Source organism: Betta splendens, chromosome 2 (assembly GCF_900634795.4).
Source record: "Betta splendens chromosome 2, fBetSpl5.4, whole genome shotgun sequence".
In the NCBI taxonomy this organism is placed as follows: Eukaryota; Metazoa; Chordata; class Actinopteri; order Anabantiformes; family Osphronemidae; genus Betta; species Betta splendens.
In genome coordinates this window covers 26775703-26796061 of record NC_040882.2, presented here as the reverse complement: position 1 = coordinate 26796061, position 20359 = coordinate 26775703, and the positions used below count along the sequence as shown (strand labels likewise).

At 44.6% G+C, this 20359-nt stretch overlaps 1 protein-coding gene across 1 annotated transcript; it reads left to right on the top strand.

The window, feature by feature from the left end:
- Positions 1-482: 482 nt before the first annotated feature.
- On the top strand, positions 483-19459 carry LOC114868614 (endophilin-A1-like). The gene is made up of 9 exons (XM_029172365.3): positions 483-744; positions 13160-13228; positions 13331-13403; positions 13476-13619; positions 14363-14496; positions 14686-14844; positions 15086-15189; positions 15285-15415; positions 15510-19459. The coding sequence occupies exons 1-9, from the start codon at positions 700-702 to the stop codon at positions 15704-15706; spliced, it is 1056 nt and encodes a 351-aa protein (XP_029028198.1). The 5' UTR covers positions 483-699; the 3' UTR covers positions 15707-19459.
- Positions 19460-20359: the final 900 nt, after the last annotated feature.

Here is a 20359-nt window from a genome sequence, read left to right as displayed (position 1 = left end):
TTTTTATTTTTCCAGCAGTACCTAAATGCAGCATGAGACCCTGAGGAGCTGTCCATGGTGCTGGAATATAAAAACCCAGAGGTCCCTTCTTCGTCCCTTCTCTTTCTCTATCCAGATCATTTTCTCGCCTGAAAACGTGTACTTTTTATTCAATTTTTATTATGTTTTATTATATCCAGCAGAAGCAGGTTGAGCAGCAGGTTGAACCTCGAGGGCGGCGTGGTAACGTCCAGAAAACGTGACGCTCACTGAGTCGCCAAAGATCGTTTATGTGACAGATGGATACTTCGGTAACAGCTCAACAAAGGAGGATCATCGGGAGGAAGGAGACTTACTCACGCGCGCACGCACAGATAAATGGAAGATCTTTAACTAAAACCTTCATTCAAACAATACACTGTAACGAGGATGTTTATTTTCCTCAGCGTGACGCTTCCTGCTAGTAAACGATCTTTGTCCTCCCCCTCTCCGCTCATACCCGCCCCGTGCATCTCCCAGTCAGATGAAAATAGCTCCAGCTGGGTTTGGTCTGGTTCGGCGATCTTCTGCTCCTTCCTCCGGTTTTACCACAATAAAAGGAAATTATCGACGTTACCTGAAGGATTTACCGCAGAGTTGGTTCGAGCTCTTCCTTATTTATCCCAAACACCCTCTACATATTTTTACTTCAGCGCATTTTCGTCCTCCGCACCAGAAGTGATGTCCGTCGCGGGGTTGAAGAAGCAGTTCCATAAAGCCACGCAGGTAAGAAGCGGCACCGGGCTTCAAACCCGCACTTTGTGCAGTGTTCAGTAAAAATAGCAGCTGAATTCATATTTAAATCTTATCATTTGCTCTTTGCTTCTGTGTTCAGAAACATCTTTCTGTGCTCACTTTTAAAAACATGAACATTTTTTCAATATGTAAATATTGTTGTTATGTCAAACAAATCTGATGAAAAGGTTTGTTTTTCACCGACACAGACGAGATTCCAGAGCAAATATGATGCCTGATCTCGCGGTGTTTTCGTGTGAATGTGAATTCAAAAGCGGGGTATACCCCCCTCACCCCCACCCTAGCGCACACACACACACACACGCACGCGCGCGCACACACACACACACACAGTGTCGTATAGAGCCGCTGTTACGTAATATTACTCCCAAACGTGAGCGTTTCTGCGGAGCTGATTGGCTGTTGCTGCACGCAACAGGGAATTCCCTCATTCTTCCTTCTATGCTTCATTCCTTCTATCCTTCCTTCCTTCTGTCCCTCCATCCTTCCTACGGTATTTTTATTCTGGCATCCCTTTTTTTGACCCTAGCTTTTGCGTATGGAACCGTTTCTTGTTTGTAATCCCTCCATCTCTACTGAATGAAGTCAGAAAACGGGACGAGAGGGATGAGAAGAAGGACAGAAAAAAGACAGATGGAGGGACGGTTAGAGGAGAGGTAGAACGATGCATGAGAAAAGAAAGACAGATGGTCAATAAACAATAGAGGGATGAAGATGAGAAATGATGAAGAGATGGTCTCCTCCTCCCTTCAAACATCCTTCCATCATTTTTAACATCCTTTGAGCCTGTAAACATCCTCCGCCTCCTCTGTTCATCCACCTGTCTTTATTCTGCACCTCATCTCCTCCCTCCACATTAATGCTCTAATCACACCTCATCCCTCCATCACCCTCCTACCTTTCATTCGTTCATTCTTCCCTCCATCACCCTCTTACCTTTCATCTGGTCATTCATCCCTTCATCACCGTCTTACATTCCATCCCTTTATTCATCCCTCCATTCTTCAGTCTGTCCTTAATCGTCCATCTTCTTTATTTCACTCTCTTTTTATTTGACTCTTTCTCTCTTCCTTTGCTTCTTTTTCTCTCATCCTCTCATTCCTGGCAGCACGGTGGTAGCACTGTCGCCTCACAGCAAGAAGGTTCTGGGTTCGATTCCCGGAGGCGGCCCTGGTGCCTTTCTGTGTGGAGTTTGCACGTTCTCCCCGTGTTTGCGTGGGTTCTCTCCGGGTTCTCCGGCTTCCTCCCACAGTCCAAAGACGTGCGTTAGGTTGATTGGCCTCTCTCCATTTCCTGTAGGTGTGAGTGTGTGTGTGAATGGTTGTCTGTCTATGTGTTGCCCTGTGATGGACTGGCGACCTGTCCAGGGTGTACCCTGCCTCTCGCCCGTAGCCAGCTGGGATAGGCTCCAGCACCCCGTGACCCCGCACTAGGGAGTAAGCGGTTAAGAAAATGGATGGATGGATCCTCTCATTCCTTTACATTCTCCAGCTTTCTTCTGTAATTATCCTTTCATCATCTTCAGAGAAGAGTTTGTTTTTCTTTCTTTTGTTTACATTTTTTCCATTTTCTGTCCTGTATTTATTTATCTTTTATCCTCTTGCTGCTTTTGTCTTTTCATCACTCTGCTGGTCTTGTAAATATATTTGCATCTCTTCTTCTCTTCTGACTCTTTTTTTCATTCCATCAGAACTTTCCTCGTCCTCACGTTTCTTACGTTCGTACGCTGACGTCCATCACATCTTTTGTTCAGTAACTTTATGGCTGAAGGCTCAGAAATACAGATGTTTTTATGTTGTTTTGATTTAGAACCGATTCACAAACAGTGGAAAGAGTAGAAACAGAGACATTAATAAGCTTTAACCTGCTGGATGACCACTGATTGTGACACGAAGGCAGTGAGAGCTTGATGTGAAGAACTGGGAGGTCGACCTGGTGTTCACTCCACACCTGCTCTTCCTCCTCCTCCACTCCTCTTTTTCCTCCTCTTCATCATTCTCCTCTTTAACATCTTCCCCATCCTCTTCCTTGTCCTCCTTTCTCGTTTTCCTCCTCCTCTTCCTCTTCTCCCTTTCTCTCAGCTGTATGGAAGCATTATCCCTTCAAAGCTTTGGAAGCTTTGCTTACCGACCTGTGAGGTTGTAGTGACTAGATGCTAATAGCCCGTGCTGCTATTAGCAGGGTCGCAGAGCTTCAGTTAAAAACGCTCACATACTAGTAATAAGGAGAGAGAAAGTCTAGTTGTTGACATGAATAGTTAAAACATAGCACAAGTCTAATCATAGATGCATTTAGGTGAACAGGAAGAATCTGTTCCAGCTGGGAAACATCTGGAATCACCTTGACTCAAGCCTCTTTCCTGGTCTAATCTGATGGATCAATGAAAAGACTGAACTGAAAAGTTAGTGACTCTCTGTTGTCCTATGACCAGAGATGAGCAGACGTTGGTCAGTCCTGGTTTGAAACAGCAATACGAGTCCATGCATCAGGCAGCACTACATTAGCGTACATGTGTTTGCATCCCAGTAAAAATCAGCCGGTCATTTAAAAAGAGAAGAACTGTTTATCAGGAGGACGACGCTGATGTTGGTTCAATTCTAATGTCCATCTTATGAACAGTCATAAGCCTTCGCTCCATCAGCACCGTGACATGATGTAATGCACCCTTAGCTTCTATTTTAACTCCTGCTCTGTTTAAAGACGAACCAACTGCTGCAGCACGAGCTATGAGTGGAAACCTTTGTGAAAAACTTGTTCATAGAATCGTTAGAATTTAAATTATTTCAGCTCCCATGAGTTTCAAAGCTAGAATAGTTAGTAAGGTCAGACACACACAAAGCAAAAAAGGCCTAATTAGCTTTAGGCCAGTATTAAACAAGGTGACCAGAGGTTATTCAGATATTTGTGCGTTGCTAATTAAAATTGTTGGATGTGTACTGTTTAACGACAAAACCATTGAGTTTGAACACAGGTTATAGAATCTTGTGTGTCTGTGATTCATTTATCAGATCAAATGTCCTCGTTGCTACAGTTTCTGCTGTTTGTTCAGGCAAATCAATGACAATGTTGTTGATTTCACACTTTTATTCATATAAAGCTTCACTAATGTCAATAACACCTGAAACCTGATCACCATCTTGCCGGAGGAGCCAGATTTAAAACAAAACAACAGTCTGGGTCCTTCGCATCTGTCTTTCGTCTCCGCTGTCATCGGGACAGATTCCTGCTCATTTGTTGCGTCTGTCAGATGAAGTGGTGCTGATAAAGAGAGGAGATGATGCTTATTGATCCCTGAGGGGAAACTGGGTCACTGCACTAGAACAAAGCAGCACATAACTAAAAGGCACGGCAGCAGCAGGGCCGTGAGTGTCCAGACAGCAGAGGACAGCGCGTCCTGTAAAGGCTCGGTCTGAAGAAGCGTTCAGGTTGGTTGAGGTCCAGGCTGCAGGCCGCCATGTTTTCAATCTGAGCTCTTATTAAATTATTGTATCTGTTCAGGGACGTGCACAGTTTAACACCAACACTATAGTATCCATTTATTGTTGTATTATTTCATATTTGGTGCCACCTGTTTATGCCAATAAATGTACCACAAAAACCTACAAAACCCAGGGTGCCCAAATTTGGGCCAGTTTTATACTTAGTTTATAATTAGTTGATGACTCCTGCTTTTGGTACAGTCGTGTTCAGGCTTTTGTTGGTCCCTCTTTGTCCACAATGAAGGTACAAACAGCAGTTCTGTGTCACAAAAGAGCCAGTTAATAAAAAATGGAATCACATGTTTGATCTGAAGCGGTGGCGTCTTTCTGAGGTGAGATGTTGACAGCGTGAGGGCGAGCAGGCGGAGAGCAAGGCCCGAAATAGATCTGTGAATCAAAAGCAGACGTGAATGGAAAGAGAGGAGGCGGCAGGAGACTGGTAACTGTGGAAACTAAAACCATCCATCCATCCATCCATCCATCCATCCATCCATACATACATACATACATACATACATACATATGAATCCATCCATTGGGTGGATGAGCAGAAGACTGACACCATTAAAACTGCAAAATACTAATTCCTGCTTGCAGTGAATGTTTGCTGTAGTTCAACATGACAATTGGCCCCAGAGAAGGTTGTGCGTTAGTGGTGTAGCTGTTAAATCCTGTGATGCTGGACTTCATTTCCCAGCATGAACTGTGGCCTGTGCCCTCTCATCCCACATGACAGTTAAAACGTTCTCTTCCTTTCGCCATCTGCCATTGCTGAAGTCTGAACCGTACTTTTATTTTGAAGGAACAGTCACAGCCATCTCACATTCAAAAACAGAGCTTGTTTTCTTGCTCTCCTGTCACTTTTCGATATAAAGGTGTAATTTACAATAGTCCTGCCTCCATCCAGATTTGGAGGATCTGCATCCTCACCGGGTAACAGTTGCCTGTATTAATAGACCACATTTGTGACAGATGTGCTGCACGATGCGTCACATGATGAGCACATTCCCGTCACAGCTGAAGCGCCTTCACATGACGTCTTAACGAGGACGATGGAGGTTCTTCCAGATGACTCTGACTCTGACTCTGACTCTGGGTGTGTTGATGCTGAGGCTCATGTTTATTCTAAGGCGCAGGAAACCAGTTGTTTATGTACATTGCTTGTTTAACTGTTGATGTCAGTTTTAAAACACTGACTTGACTCCCCGTGATCCATCAGTAGGTAAATGCAGAGGTTCGTTCAGCCCCAGTGAATCACAGCCAGTGATTGAGCGTTTCAGTGGCCTCAGCCGGTTCCAGGCTCATCAGGTCTGTGGACGGTGACTGAGAAGCAGGAGGCCATTAAAAGTTGATGTGAGCGCACACGTCCCGTCTGCCGAGACCTGAATCTAGGACACGTCCCAGCACCAGAATGTGTTTAGTTATACATGTAACTCTGCTGGATAATATGGAACCGGGCCTGAGCGAGCGCGTGGCGTCGGAGGGAAGCTCAGCGGCTCAAGGAAGATGGAAACAGGACCCCTCCGTGAATAAAACATGAGGAGGAGTAACGCTGGGAGCGCTGGTGTGAAACATTAGCCTGAAACGTCTGAGCTGCTCCACAGCGTTCATCTGGGTTCAGCAGCTTCTGGTGCTGCAGGTTCGGACGGGTTCTGTCTGCTCTGGAGCTCTTAGAGCCCAGAATGAAGATGAAGATTGAAAAGAGAGAAAGGACTAAACGAGGACAAGTTAGAGGGAGATGATACGAGAGAGCAGAGAGGAATGAAACGTTTGTCTGTTTCAGATTCTAACAAGCTTCTGGAGCAGCGACAACAAATGTCCATCAAACACAAAGAATCACAGTTTGGGACTTTTATTTTGACAGAAAAGAGACAACGCCTAGGGATCAATCACCCTGACGTGCCTGTATGTTCAGGGGATGGTGTTGTCATGGCAACCGGACACATTGTGACTGAGGGGGGACCTGCTGGGGTTGGTTACTGTGGTGATTGGGAGTCTGGTGGTTTCCCTCTGGTTTCAGGTGGACTCATCACATCCACCACCGCAGAGGCCTTGACCTTTGACCCTTTTACCTCCTTCCTCATGTGAAGTGGAGATTGTTGCATTGAGGCAGAGATAACTGAACCCTCAGGGGTCTGATGGTGAATCTGTGCCGCGTTGTTTCTGGTGTATTTTTAGGATGTGGACACAAACAAACAACGTGCAAGTTTGCTGATGTCAGCTTCTGCTTTGACACACGATAAAACAGCTGCCAGTGGCCCACGGTGCCCTTTCAAAATAAAAGTCCTGCAGGGCAGCTAGAGGAGACATGCTGACGCACTGATGCTGCTGGCGCCGTGGTTCCCTGTGTGTTAGCAGCATCCTGTGCTCGGCGGCTTTATTGCTCCATTAATCAGCGGCCGAGGCCCCGCAGGCGTCCCCTCCTCAGCCAAGGCGTTGCTAATGTGGTTGAGTCAGAGCTCCGTGGCCGAACAACGGTCTGAGCCAAGGTAATAACTCAGTGTGATATTACATGAAGTGACACGAGCAATAATTGAGGTTCTGACTCAAACACCAGTGATTTTCATATTAGAGCGTGGGCTCAGCTACAGCAGACAGTGGAGGTGGTGAAAACCTTAAGATGCTGTGGAGAGAAAAACGTCACGACACCGTAAAGCAGCCTTCGAACCTCAAAGCTGATTTATCGTAATAGGAGCTCCTTCGTTGGTCACAGCTTGTATGTGACTTCACACCTGGATTTTGAAAGTTCTGAAGTTGTTGTTGTACAAGTTGTAAAATTGTTTTCAGCTCTAGATGTTGAGCTGTTTATTGGTTGGTGGATGTGGGACCTGCTGGAGGAGTCGGCCTCATGCAGCCTTAGAAAATCCCTTCTATTTAAAAATACTACCGTGTGAAATCAAATACACAGAACTAGTTCTTTACTTGGCTTCGTTCTGCACCCATTTGATGAAGGTTGGTTTTCTGAGAGCAGGACCTCTGAACCCTGGGACGAACGCAGTCATTTCACAGCCTGCGCCCTGACGAGTGGAGCCGAGCTCTGACTGGTGAAAGCTCCACGACGACGAGATGGGCTCGTTCCTGTGATGGCGTCGCCGTGGTTACACGTGGCCGCCTGTTGCGTAACGTCAGCCTCCAGGACACACGAGGCTCGTTAACAGCACAGCGCCGCACACACTCACCAGCAGGGTTCGTCTGATGAGACCTGAACGCTGCACGGCGACAGGATGAGCCTGAAACGGCCACACACGCACTCATCTCAGCAAAGACGTTTACACTGAAGGAGCACATGCGTCGTGTTTATGTTGTGGTGTCTCTGGATTCTCTGGCTTTAGTTTGGTTGAGGTTTGACAACCTGAACACCTTCTGTATAACTATAACCAGTGAGTTGTAATGTGAACCTTTGTCCCAGGGTTCTGATGACTTTGGGTAGTTTCCATTGGATGAGACCATTGGATGAGACTGTGACTTTAACCCTCCGTCGGTCACAACAGATTCGTCTGCGTACGGATCCACTGTGTTTGTGCTCCGAGGGCGTGAACGGGAGCCGTCATTGATCTCGTGACGCGTCGTCCATCGACTGTATTGATCAGGCATCGATCGTGACTCCCAGAGCTCGGGAGGAAATGAAAACCCTGTCCCCTGAGCTGGTTTGTCCACGTTGAAGATGATCCCAGACAAATGGAGACAAACCACCACCAACGCCTCCATCACAGCTGATTCACAGCTGAACTGAGTCTGCAGCGTCTGTGGACGGATCGGCTGCTTGAGCATCGCGTCTTTGAGCAGAGCATCGTGGCTTCATGACGATGCTTTAAAAGCAGTGACGTAACCATGGCAGCAGTTCATCATTGTGTCTGTGCCTCCCTCCATATAAGTACATGCCACATTAATCAGACCTGCATGGGCTCCTTCATGAAGACGCCATGAGCTGGAGGTCACGACCTGAAGCCTAGTCGTGATGAGAACATGCTGTTAAAGGACACAACGGGTTGTTTAACAGTGAAGACAAACCTCCTACATTCATCAGATCTGGTGCACAGATTCATACGCTACGCAGCTAAACGGAGTCATGTGACGCAGGCGCGTTGAGGATGATTTAGCGTTTCTCTTCATATGTGTGAGCGTAGCTGCCGTGTTCATAACCAGAAGCATGGGCTCTGAGGGGAGCTGCATCCCCAGCAAAGCTGATCCTGGATCTGATTCCTTGAATCCTCCTCATCCTCTGATCCGTCCATGACGCTTTCTCTGAATCGTTGTTTCTTGATATGAGGACCGACATGTGTTCAGACATCTAGGAGCTGAGCCACATTACTTTTTTAAACTTGTTATTTTATTCTCAAAGTTGCTGGAGCAGATTTTATAAGGATGTCTGTTGATTGACTGCTGTTTTAAATCAACAACAACAAATGAAGGTGAAGAAGCTGCTTAGATCTGCAGCTGTGAAGGTTTTGGCAGCTGCTGAACCCGATGGAGCGTTTAACAACTACGAGGCAGATGTTTCACAGCTCTACAGATTAAGGCCATGTTCTGTTTGTTCCAACATTATGAAGTCAACTCATCCTGAACCTGGTTTTCCTGGTTAAATATAAATGAGTGGGTCAATGTCCAGGCTCCTTTAAGGTCAGAGGAGCTTCATGAGTGACGTGAGGGAACGACTGAGGGTTTGTGGTTTAGAGCTGCCAGGAAACAGCCATCAGCGTGTGCTGTTCTATGTCAGAGCTGTGTTTACAACTCGCTGCTCTGCCTCTAAGTGACTGTAAAACACAAGTTATTACTGCTCTGAGGAAAACAACCATTAAGTTAAAAGGCAGCTTCGTGGTATTTCATGGTTTTTCATTCTGCTCAGCGAAAAGCCACGGATCCGTCCATAGAAACACTGTGGATCATAACAAGCGGAGCGCGTGGTGACGGCTTTGTTTACGATGATTGATGGCGATAATGCAGTGGGCTTCATGAACGAGCAGAGGATCTGTTTCTAACTCTTCCCTCCGTGCTTTTCTCTGTCTCGTCCTCTAATTGTCTCTGTCACTGTGGAACTTTCATCCCTTTTAATCTGACGTGTCACAGAATATCAGAGGAACAATCCTCTCAGTCCAATTACCTGGACTCAACCTCTCACTCTCTTGTTATCTGCTAATTAAATGGCTCGAGTGTCTCACGTTTTCTCTCTAATTAGAACCTGTGAGAAGCTGAATCATAGTTCCTAAAATGAAAACAGCTGTTGGCGCGTTGGCTGCGCTCACGTAGTTGTCGTGAAAACCTTCCAACCCTCTGTATTTGCTAAAGGCGTCGCTCTGTGCTAAAATGCTGCTGATTCAGAGTGAAGCTTCGTAACTTTGGTTTGAGGTAAATGTGCAGATGCCGCATCGTGACCTGCGGCTTCGCTCGTCTGACGAAACCCCAGAGCAACAGCAGCATCGCTGCCCTTCGCCTCCCTCCGCTCGGTTCCAGTGACTGAACACAGACACAACACGGGAGAACCCACCTGACGCTTCCCACTGGTCCCATTCAGCCAGTCCAGCTCCAGTCAGGATGCGTAAACTGGTTCCAGCCAAGGGTTTAATGAACTCGAGCATCTGTGACTCCACCACTGTCACAGCCTCCAATTATCTGTATCAAGATGGAGGAACGCCAGCGCTGCTTCACCAGTTGGTGTAGTTTAATGAGAGGTAGCGGAGCTCCAGCGCCTCAGGACACAGATGAGGATGTGAGGATCTCCACATGCTGATGAGAGAAGACGGAAACGTTTTCATCTGTTTGGAGCAGATTCGTTGAGTCATCACAGCAAGTTATTATGATTCTTTAGGTTATTTATACAAATACTGTGTTTACATTCTTTTGCTGCAGCCACGCTTTAAATATCTACAGATATTGTGAGCTATTAAGTGATATTTGCTCCTGACACACGTCCTGTTTTGGGTAAATAGCCGGAGCTGACGTCTGTCCAGTCTTGATCCATTCACGGCCCAACGTGGCATCCGAGTGTTCTGGCAGGCGTTCAGACCAAGCAGCGCTTCCTGGGCTCTTTCTCTCCTGATACAGATTTAACAAGATTAATGGCCGCTCGAGAGCACGGGGATCTAGTCCATCTGCTGGCAGGGTGCCGTGACCTCTGACCTCTAACCTCATCGCTGTCGGCCGCTTGGAACAACCTTTTTTTTTTTTTTTTTTTTTTTTGAGGGATTCAGCTGCAGTGATTCAGCAAAAAGAGGGTAAAGGAGGAACGATAGAGGACGAGGTGGAGAGTCACGAAAACAAAGGCAGCTACAAGATGGCCTAGAAGGTGTGTGTGTGTGTGTGTGTGTGTGTGTGTGTGTGTGGTGTGTGTGTGTGTGTGTGTGTGTGTGTGTGTGTGTGTGTGTGTGTGTGTGTGTGTGTGTGTGTGTGTGTGTGTGTGTGTGTGTGTGTGTGTGTGTGTGTGTGTGTGTGTGTGTGTGTGTGTGTGTGTGTGTGTGTGCGCCCCCCCTGCAGCTGAGCAGCTACAGATCTGAGTTCAGCTCATTACTAGAATCCTTCCTGAGTCAAAACTCAGTCAAATGTAAACACACAAACATGATGTGCATATTTTAATATTCAGCGGGACTCGCACCGCGTGAGGGCTTCATTATCGCTGAATACATTACAACCTGCTGAGGGAGAAATCCAGAACTTCAGTGACAGTCGTCTGCGTTACACTGATGTTTAATAGACAGTGTGACATAAATAACCTACATGCAAATATTCACATCTTCACAGGTTTCCTTCAGCATCAAAGCGCTTCATTAGTGAGAGTTGGGACGTGCTGTAGCACGTACAAACAGGAAGTGGGTTTTCTTTTGGAATAAAACAAATGTTGGCTAAAAAGTGATGACAGCCTGATGAGGTCTCCACCACAAACAGCAGATCTGATGCAAGAAATGAAAGGTGTCCGTCAAAAAGGAAGATAACGACTGCCTCCGTCTGATATGAAGCAGAGTGAATCTGTGATCGTCCAGGAAACTAATTTGTTGTCTTTTAAATTCATATCAACTGCATTTTGTCTTTTTTTAAAGTCTTGAAATGAGTTTAGTGTCAAACATTCAAAAAGAGAGAAGCAAAATGAATTAGATGAAATAAAATAAACAGAAAAAGAAACAGTGAAGTCAAAGACTTGAAGTGTTTTCTAACTTTCTAATTGTTGCCTACATCAGTGCACCATCAGTGTGTTCCATTCACCTGTTGCTAAAGGAAGTGATGCTGGAACAGTGTCGGTCGCCTGCATGTGAATGTGAACACAGGCTACAACTAGTAGCTAAGTCCAATATAAGAGTTCTGTATAAATAGTTTGCTCTGGTTACGAAGCTGCACATAAAGAAAACCTTTCAGCAGTGAGTGGTAGAATGTCTGTAGAGCAGATATCAGAGTGTTCCACGACAAAAGCCTCAGTTCTGCTGCTGAAGCAGTGAACCAGAAATAAGTGGATGTCAAACACAGTGTGAGGGAGCAGAAAGGCCCCCTGCTGAGAGAGGCAGAGCGTTATGTAACGGCGTGGCTACACCTCCGTGCAACCAGGCCAACGTGCCTTCATGCTTGTGTGGACTCACCGACTGAGAAGCAGCACTGGAGGGATTTGTCACAGGGCTTCACTAAGAGCTCAGGTCTTGGTTTTGGGGTTGAGGATAAAGGACTGCATCATGTCATCGTGTGTCTTTTCAGCTGAATGTGTGTGTGTGGAAGGAAACGCGAGCGGAGTCAGATCCCTGTCTGCATGGAAACTGCATCTTCCTGCTCATGTATCGGTCCTGCTCACGTTCTCGCCCTGCGTTGCTGTTTTCATATTCCTTTATTCAGCTGATGATGAATGATCATCCACCGCGTCTGATCTGTGCTCAGGTGTGTAAGTTACATAAACATTAGCCTGGTCCGTCAGCTGCATGAAGAGGACGTGTGGCATCTGCTTCACATCGTTGGCTGCTCACTCAGTGAACCACGTGTCATTATGTGGCTTTGAGTTTCACATGTTTTACTGCCTGAAGCTACACTGTCCATCATAAGACCCACGAGTGAATCCAGGAGCAGCAGCGGAGTGGACTGAGTGACATCACTAAAACCTCAGCTGGGTGATTGACAGAAGCTGTTTGTTGACATTAACCGGTTCAAGATGAGAACGTGCGTTACGTTAATCAGCTCCTTTGTGCTGTGAGTTACTGTTATTACTGATGACACCGTGGTGAGTAGTGAGTGGGAGGCTCCGCGTCACAACCTGAGGCCGGTGCAAAGCGTGAGGTGTCACTCAGCAGCAGACGAGTGGCTCCACAGCCTGAGCCGTCAGCGGGAGCAGCGCTGCCACCGCGGTCACCGAGCGCCTGCCTGCAGGACGAGGTGGAGGCCGCACCTCGACCACCAGGGTCTGACGTCAGCAGCGGAAGCGGCTGCTGTTGCAATCGCAACGTAAAGCTGTGATAATGATGTCCACTGGCGCTGCAGTGAACCGCTCACCTGCAGACAGACGCTTGCTGTTATTTACTGTGGCTGCTTTACATGAAGAGGCTGACGCGGAACGTACGCTGCTCGATCGCTGCCGTCAGAGGCCAAAACGAAGGAAGCGTTGATGAAGTCTGCTGCTGCTGCTGAGGAGTTAAAGGTTAAGACGTAAACAGTCGGGATTGATTTTAGAGCTAATCAGTCATTCCTCATCTTAATGTCATCCTTCATCTCCATTGTTGATGTGTGTGTTTTTCTTGCTTCTCGCATCCGATTCTCTGTCTCCTCTTCCTCTAACGACTTCCTCCATTTCTCCTCGCTCCTCTTTCATCTTGCGCCACAGTTTCTCCTCCATTAGGTCTTTTAAAGCAGACGTGTTTCCTCCGAGGATGAGCTTAAGGTACTAAAGTCCTACAGCAAAGCGGATCCTGACTCCTTCCCTCTTCTTTTTGATGTTGTCACAGAAAGTCAGTGAGAAGGTTGGAGGAGCGGAAGGAACCAAGCTCGATGATGACTTCAAGGAAATGGAAAAGGTAATAATCGCTGCACCGCCCCCTTCTATTTTTGATACAAAGAAAAACAATAAGAATATTGAGTTATGTTTCCTGACCTTTCGCTTGTGGTCACGTCTGCAGAAGGTGGACATCACCAGCAGAGCCGTGTTGGACATCATGACCAAAACTACAGAGTACCTGCAGCCTAATCCAGGTATTAAAGAGCTTTAAACAGAACAGCTGCAACATTTAACCCAAACCAACATCAGTGTCTGCTTCCTTCAAGCATCCAGAGCCAAGCTGAGTATGATCAACACCATGTCGAAGATCCGTGGACAGGAGAAGGGCCCGGGTTACCCACAGGCGGAGACTGTCCTGGGCGACGCCATGCTGAAGTTTGGCCGGGAGCTGGGAGAGGAGTCCTGCTTTGGTGAGAGGCCTGCACTGAGCTGCATGCAAACACCTGTTGGTCTGCAGGGTTTTCAGTGACGAGGAGGAATGTGCTGCTTTAAAGCTCTTTCTCTGTCCACTAATCATATCAAGTTGTTGCTGCATTCATTCAAAATTGACTTAAAATCCACAGCATAACATTTGCCTCCACATGTAACAGGATCTTCTTTGGAAGTCATAGTTAATATCCCCTCAAAGGTTTTGTACAAATTAGAATCTTTGGCTGTATTTTTAATTTAAATGAAGCAGAATGTTCTGTCGAAGCTGTAGAAGTGCTGGAGCCGTGACCAGTCTCCTTTTGGCCTCCAGCAACTAACGGCTCACAGGGTTTTTGATTTGCAGGTTGTCAACTCGACCATAATGACCACTCTTTGCTGGGTAACTAGTGAAAACATCTTCAGAACCTACAAATGGAGTGGAGTCCAGTTCGCTGTAACTGGTACTATGTCCAGAGTCACTCGAAGGCTTTTTCATTAAATTTAAATCAAGTCTATTCGGAGTCTGGTTGTATTTGCACCTTTTCAATCAGAAATAAGTAATAAAGTTTAAAATAGCTTGTAAACGACCTTGGACCTCAAACTAGTGTGTAGTTTGTCTCACCAGACCCCCTCAGTGCTACGTGCCTGTTCACAGGACTCTGATCTAAAGACGTGCCAGCGTCTTTTTCATGCCTTTCTTGTGATTTCATCAGTTAGCACCATATTATTTCTGTGCCTTGCTCAGGGGTGGCGCTGATCGATGCCGGCGAGGCCATGAGGGAGCTTGGGGAGGTGAAGGATGCTCTGGACATGGAAGTCAAACAGAACTTCATTGACCCGCTGCAGAATCTGCACGACAAAGACCTCAAAGAGATACAGGTGAACACAACCAAAGGCTCCCAGCTAGAATGTTTCAGTAGTCCTGAGCATGAGGAAAAGTTTAATGTGTACACGTTACCATCACACAGGTTTGTGTTAAAAGATGTGTGGCATTTTCACTAAAGTCCAAAGTCATTTACATTTCATCTTTCTTTTCGTTCAATTTATCATTTTTATCTTTGACCACAGCACCATTTGAAGAAGATGGAGGGCCGTCGTCTGGACTTCGACTATAAGAAGAAGCGTCAGGGGAAAGTCCAGGACGATGAAATCAAACAGGCGCTGGAGAAGTTTGATGAGAGCAAAGAGATCGCTGAGCAGAGCATGTTTAACCTGCTGGAGAGTGACGTAAGGGCCACCTTTGTACCGCGAACTGGAGCACAATAATAAAATATTAACCATGTCTGACGTTGACACTCTGACTGTTGCTATAGTTACACATGCAGCTTGGAACAGGCTCCAAGTGTGTTATGAGCTGCAATGGAAAAACTAATGGAAGCAATCCTGCGCTCAAGCTGTGCCAAGCCGGACCCAGGCCCAGCATGAGCAGGCTAACGTCATGACGTATGAGTGCATGTGTGTGTTGCAGATCGAGCAGGTGAGCCAGTTGGCAGCTTTGGTCCAGGCTCAGCTGGAGTATCACAGCCGAGCTGCTGAAATCCTACAGCAGCTCTCCAGTAAGATGGAGGACAGGTATTGATTTGTCCTGCCCACAACCGAGGAGAAAAAAAACATCAAAAATAGACTGCAGTGGTTAAATAAAACTTCTGCATCTGACTTTTCACCAGGATAAAGGAAATCTCCAGTAAACCCAGGAAGGAGTATGCTCCAAAACCCAGAATGACCCTGGAGCTGCTGCCCCCCAGCGAGAGCCACAATGGGGGGATACACAGCGCCAAATCCCCTGGAAGATCACCAGGTACAGTTCCAATATACTCAAATTTCTAGTTTCACCCAGTGTCCCACGAACTTCACTGAATTAGTAAATTCATTTTCGTTTTTCTCTCTCACAGCCCCCATGGACCAGCCCTGCTGTCGAGCACTCTATGACTTTGAGCCGGAGAACGACGGAGAGCTGGGCTTCAAAGAGGGCGACATCATCACTCTGACCAATCAGATCGACGACAACTGGTACGAGGGCATGATCAACGGCCAGTCGGGCTTCTTCCCCATCAACTATGTGGATATCTTGGTGCCACTTCCTCATTAGGTCCTGTCAGTGACCTGACGCTCGCCCACAACCAACCTGAAAACAGCCTGTATTTGCATAAACAACAAACCACGCCCTCCTTCTTCTTCTGTGCTTCTGTGCGATTCTGCTTTCACACAATTTTGGAGAGGTTGGACAGTAGGAAAGCGATTAGCAGGAAAAAAGGATGCAGAGGATTGGAACATGAGAGGCGCAGAAGAAGGTGCAGGAAAGCGACTGAAAGAGAAGACAAAGGTGATCTCTGAGCGCACAGCGCTTGGCCAGGCAGCGCTGGAGTCCAGAGAGGATTTGGAGACTTCCAAACAAGGCACAGTGTATATGTACGTGCATGTAGGTGTCTTTTGTGCATTTCAACCTGTTCTTACTCAATTTTGATCAAGCCAACACAAATTCCTGCTTGTCAGCGAAACTGACTGAAGCTTTTTGATGATAGTCTTCTTACGTCCCTGCCCATAGTGTCCTCTACATTGACTTATCTTCTTCTGCTTTTCATCAGCCCTACATCTCATCTGTCAGTCTTCCCCACTTTCTTTCTTTGTATCAATCTTCCTTCCGTCCTTGACTAGTATTGCCTTTTAGCATGGTCGCACACTGAATACAAACTCCTGACCCCCCATCCAGAGCTATATTAGCTTCCCATAGCCTTTTGTGTTTTGTTTGAGTATATCTCATACTCATTAGCGTTTGGTCCTGCATCTTTGGAATACGGCTGTATGTGCAATAAGTAGACTTTTCAGGATGAAGGAGGGAATCTCCCCATTGCTAAAATGTGAATTTTAGGAGGTTTATGGGAACATGTCAATAAATACGACAAATATGCTCAAACACTGAAAAGGACAAGTCTGAGGTGCAGGATTTCCCCAACAGCAGTGACCCGCTAACGCAAGCGGCACAGGCAAAATGTTTCAGTGGCTTGTTACAGTATAAATAGACGAGCAGGCTTCCGTGTATACTGTTGTAACTTGCCCATCCATTGTTTTGTGTGTACAGAACAGAGTAGATGCTTGTTGATTAGTCTTATTTGTGACGTTTACGTGCAGGAATGCATGCTAGCTGTTCCTAAGTCCCATGCTGTATACAGGACTCTGTCACTATGGACTTCAACCCATGAAGTCCTAGTTCCAAAGCTACATTGGGTTGTAGTTCACTGCCTTGCAAAAGGACACCTACGTTTTTAACTGTCAATTGCTGTAATGACTTCTGGTAAAATACACACATCGGTTGATGAACCCGACCCTTTTCATTTCCAGTTGTCTGTTCACCAGCTATACTTGGTCGGGTTAGAATTTTCTAGAGTCTTTAGTGCCAGCAAAGTAATTTTCCTTAAACCTGTGTAACATTTCCAGTGTTCCAGGTGGGACTGAATGTCGTAGAACTCACACAAAGTCAGAACCTGCAATGCTTTAAGATCTTTTAAACATTCCAGTATTGTCAACACGGCCCTGATTCAGTAAGGTGTTATGGGTCTTTTCAGGGCCTGACAGTGGTGTTACTCACAGTGTTATCGAAACTGGTGTCAGGGGTCTGTCACTTTATAGAACGGACATTCTGGAGAACTCTTAAACTTAAACTGTGGAAATGACACAGGAGTCAAGAAAAACATCTCCACTCCAAAAAGACAACAGTTAGCGTAGATCATCAAATGTGTTTCAATCAGTTCAGTATTGTTGGTTTCTATTATATATATACTAGCTATATATATACTATCTGAGCGAGTTCCCTAGAGTGTGTGTGGAATAGTTAAGGAGAACTTTTAACTCTTTTAAACTCTTGGCCACGCAGACGTGAAGGTTCCGAGCTACACAGGGGTACTATTTTTTATGGCACAGACCCCATGAAGACCTTATTCTTCAAGGCTCCTAAATAAGCTTATCTCACAATAATGCTACATCAAAATTAGCTTGTTGCAAAACTAGCTTTAAAAACAAGAAAAACATTTGCTTTTGACAGCAGCAAAACATTTTTATGTGACAATAATGATTTTATCTGTTTATTTGTGTCTGTCTGGTACAAAAGAAGATATTGTCAGTTAGCTTACCTTGATAGAATAGATTCTTTCCATTTACTGAGCTAACATTTTAGATTTTAAATCTGTAGCCTGTTAGACACACAATACTGCGATTGTCTGAGTAAAAGGAGTTTTTCTATCCAGGCATTATTAATTATATCTTCAAACATCAGCAGAAATCTGTGCTAGGGCTAATGTGGCTACCAGCTAGCCTTTAAATTCACATTCCCATACTTGCGTTGGTGATGCAATGTTGAGCAGAAACCCTCAACATAAAGTAAATAGTGCCTGAATACTGAATACCTCACCCTAAATGTAACGTATTTATTAAAACATAATTCAGTATTTCTGGAACAACAACAAAATGTTGCACTAAGCATTTGTACTGTTCTATCATTACCCTGTATTTAGTTTTTAATATCTGCTGCAATATGTTTCATCTGGAATTTTAATATTTTACAGTAACTCTCCTGCTATTTTGATTTGCAAAGGGTTTATAGGTACTGACAACCACAATTAAATCCAAATACCAACATTTGTTGCTCTGCATCAATAGTTTTATCATTGTGCATTTTAAGTTTTATTGGCATTTTTCATTCATTATAAGCAACTTTTCTATTATCTGATTTAAAATTGAATTTGTATCACTTCCTTTGTGATGCCAATAGCAGCTTATACTGTAAGTACCTAGATTCAAAACGAACATGTAGGCATGAGGTATTAAAGTATTCTCACCAGAATCTGTAGAGCATCTGTTGCTGTTGAAATTACTGTATGGATTTTGTTGGTCTGAGGATTTATTCTGAATATGTGTGCTCTGTTGCAACACAACACTGTGGTGATGTTGAAGTGTGAAGACACAACAGACAAACAGTCCACTTAAAACACCATGTGTCAAATCAGAGAGCTGTGCAAACGTTTAGGCTCTGGTTCACGGCTGTAGCTGGGCAGTGGTGGCAGTAATAATATTCCATTCTCAAAGCAGAGGAAAATATTTGTAAAAATGTTGTTGTTTTTTTCAGTTTAACAGTTGTATTATAAAAAGCTATAATACCATGGGCACAGGTACAAACTGTCAATAAACATTCAATATCGAGGCAATAAATGCAAAAAGAACATTTAAATAAACGATAATAAGTGGGGGTGATGGTTCCAAAGAAAGTCAAGTGTTATCTATCTATCTATCTATCTATCTATCTATCTATCTATCTATCTATCTATCTATCTATCTATCTATCTATCTATCTATCTATCTATCTATCTATCTATCTATCTATCTATCTATCTATCTATCTATCTATCTATCTATCTATCTATCTATCTATCTATCTATCTATCTATCTGTCTATCTATCTATCTATCTATTAATAAGATTCTCTCTTGTTCTTTCTTTCTGCCACACACCTGCTGTTCTGTAACACATTGTTAAATGATTGGAGCACAACTGTCTTTCTTTCAGTTTCTTTGGTTTTGGTCTGAAACCTGATTTTTGGAGCCTGTCGTGGAAAGTCTGTGAGCTGCATGCAACCGATCTCCTGTACCGCTGTCTGCTGTTTGAGATTGTTTTTCAAAAAAAACAAAACCGATGATGGAGAAATATTTGTCCTGCTGGCTTTTTCCTCACGCCACAGTGAGACCATGTTCTTCATTTCGTAGGTACTTTTTTACATTATTTTTTACTTGCTAAAGCTATATTTGTATATCACTGTTCTTTAAATTAAAAAAGTGCTTTAAGAGTTGTTTTATTTTAATTCAGCCCACTCTGTTTTTTATTTATTTCCACAGCTTACCAGAATTTTTTGTTGCTCTTTTCTATTATTTTTCTCTATGGATTGTATTGTACATGTATTCTAACCTCAATGAGGAACTTGTACAGTGTTACCCTCCATTTTCTCTTCTCACAGTGGTCAGACCATGGCCATGTTACCTGCCTGAGGACAATTTCTTTCAGGTGGAGATATTAATCAATCCACAGTCTGGAGCTTCTGCTAACTCTCACTTTCTCTGGCTTATCTGAGAATAGTTTTATCTAAGTGCTGATGAATACATGTTACTTTTGCGTTCTAATCTATTTTCTCAAAATGTCCCATTGGCTCTTTTGTCGTTATGTATAAAGATTACCGGTAATTTGAATTTGGCTAAATTATATGGGCCTTTTAAAATAAGTCAATGATACAAGAATGAATCACAAACAGATATTTCAATGTGTCTGCATTCCCTGATTAACATAACTTTTGTGTCTGCAACCAGTTCATTAAGCGTAACTGGAAAGACTGGGAACAATGAGCCTAAACGGAACAACATCTACCAGACTGCAACTCTAAAGCTCATGTTTTTCGCTGTTATGTTAAATTTGATTTAAAACTAACATATTGGAATTTCACAGTAGGTTATAAGCTATGAGGTTAAAACTGGGCCCTTTACCGGTCAGTATTTGATTTATGTGATTTATTTTCATTTCCATTTGACTATTTAGACCAAAGACCTCATTTTAACCAGTGAAATTAGTTCTTGCTCTCCTCTTCAGAATGTTTGGGAAACCAACTCAGCCTGCTCCACGATCTCTGGGTGTTAACGTTCCCCTGGTCTGACCTGTGACTGTGTTACATGCGGTTTGCCTTGTGGCTGTATAAAATAGCCTATGG

Bases quoted from the DNA above. Each gene is read 5' to 3' on its own strand.
- LOC114868614 (XM_029172365.3), top strand. From the start codon at position 700: ATGTCCGTCGCGGGGTTGAAGAAGCAGTTCCATAAAGCCACGCAG. The intron at 14,497-14,685 runs GTGAACACAACC...CTTTGACCACAG, and splicing joins AAGACCTCAAAGAGATACAG to CACCATTTGAAGAAGATGGA. The intron at 15,416-15,509 runs GTACAGTTCCAA...TCTCTCTCACAG, and splicing joins ATCCCCTGGAAGATCACCAG to CCCCCATGGACCAGCCCTGC.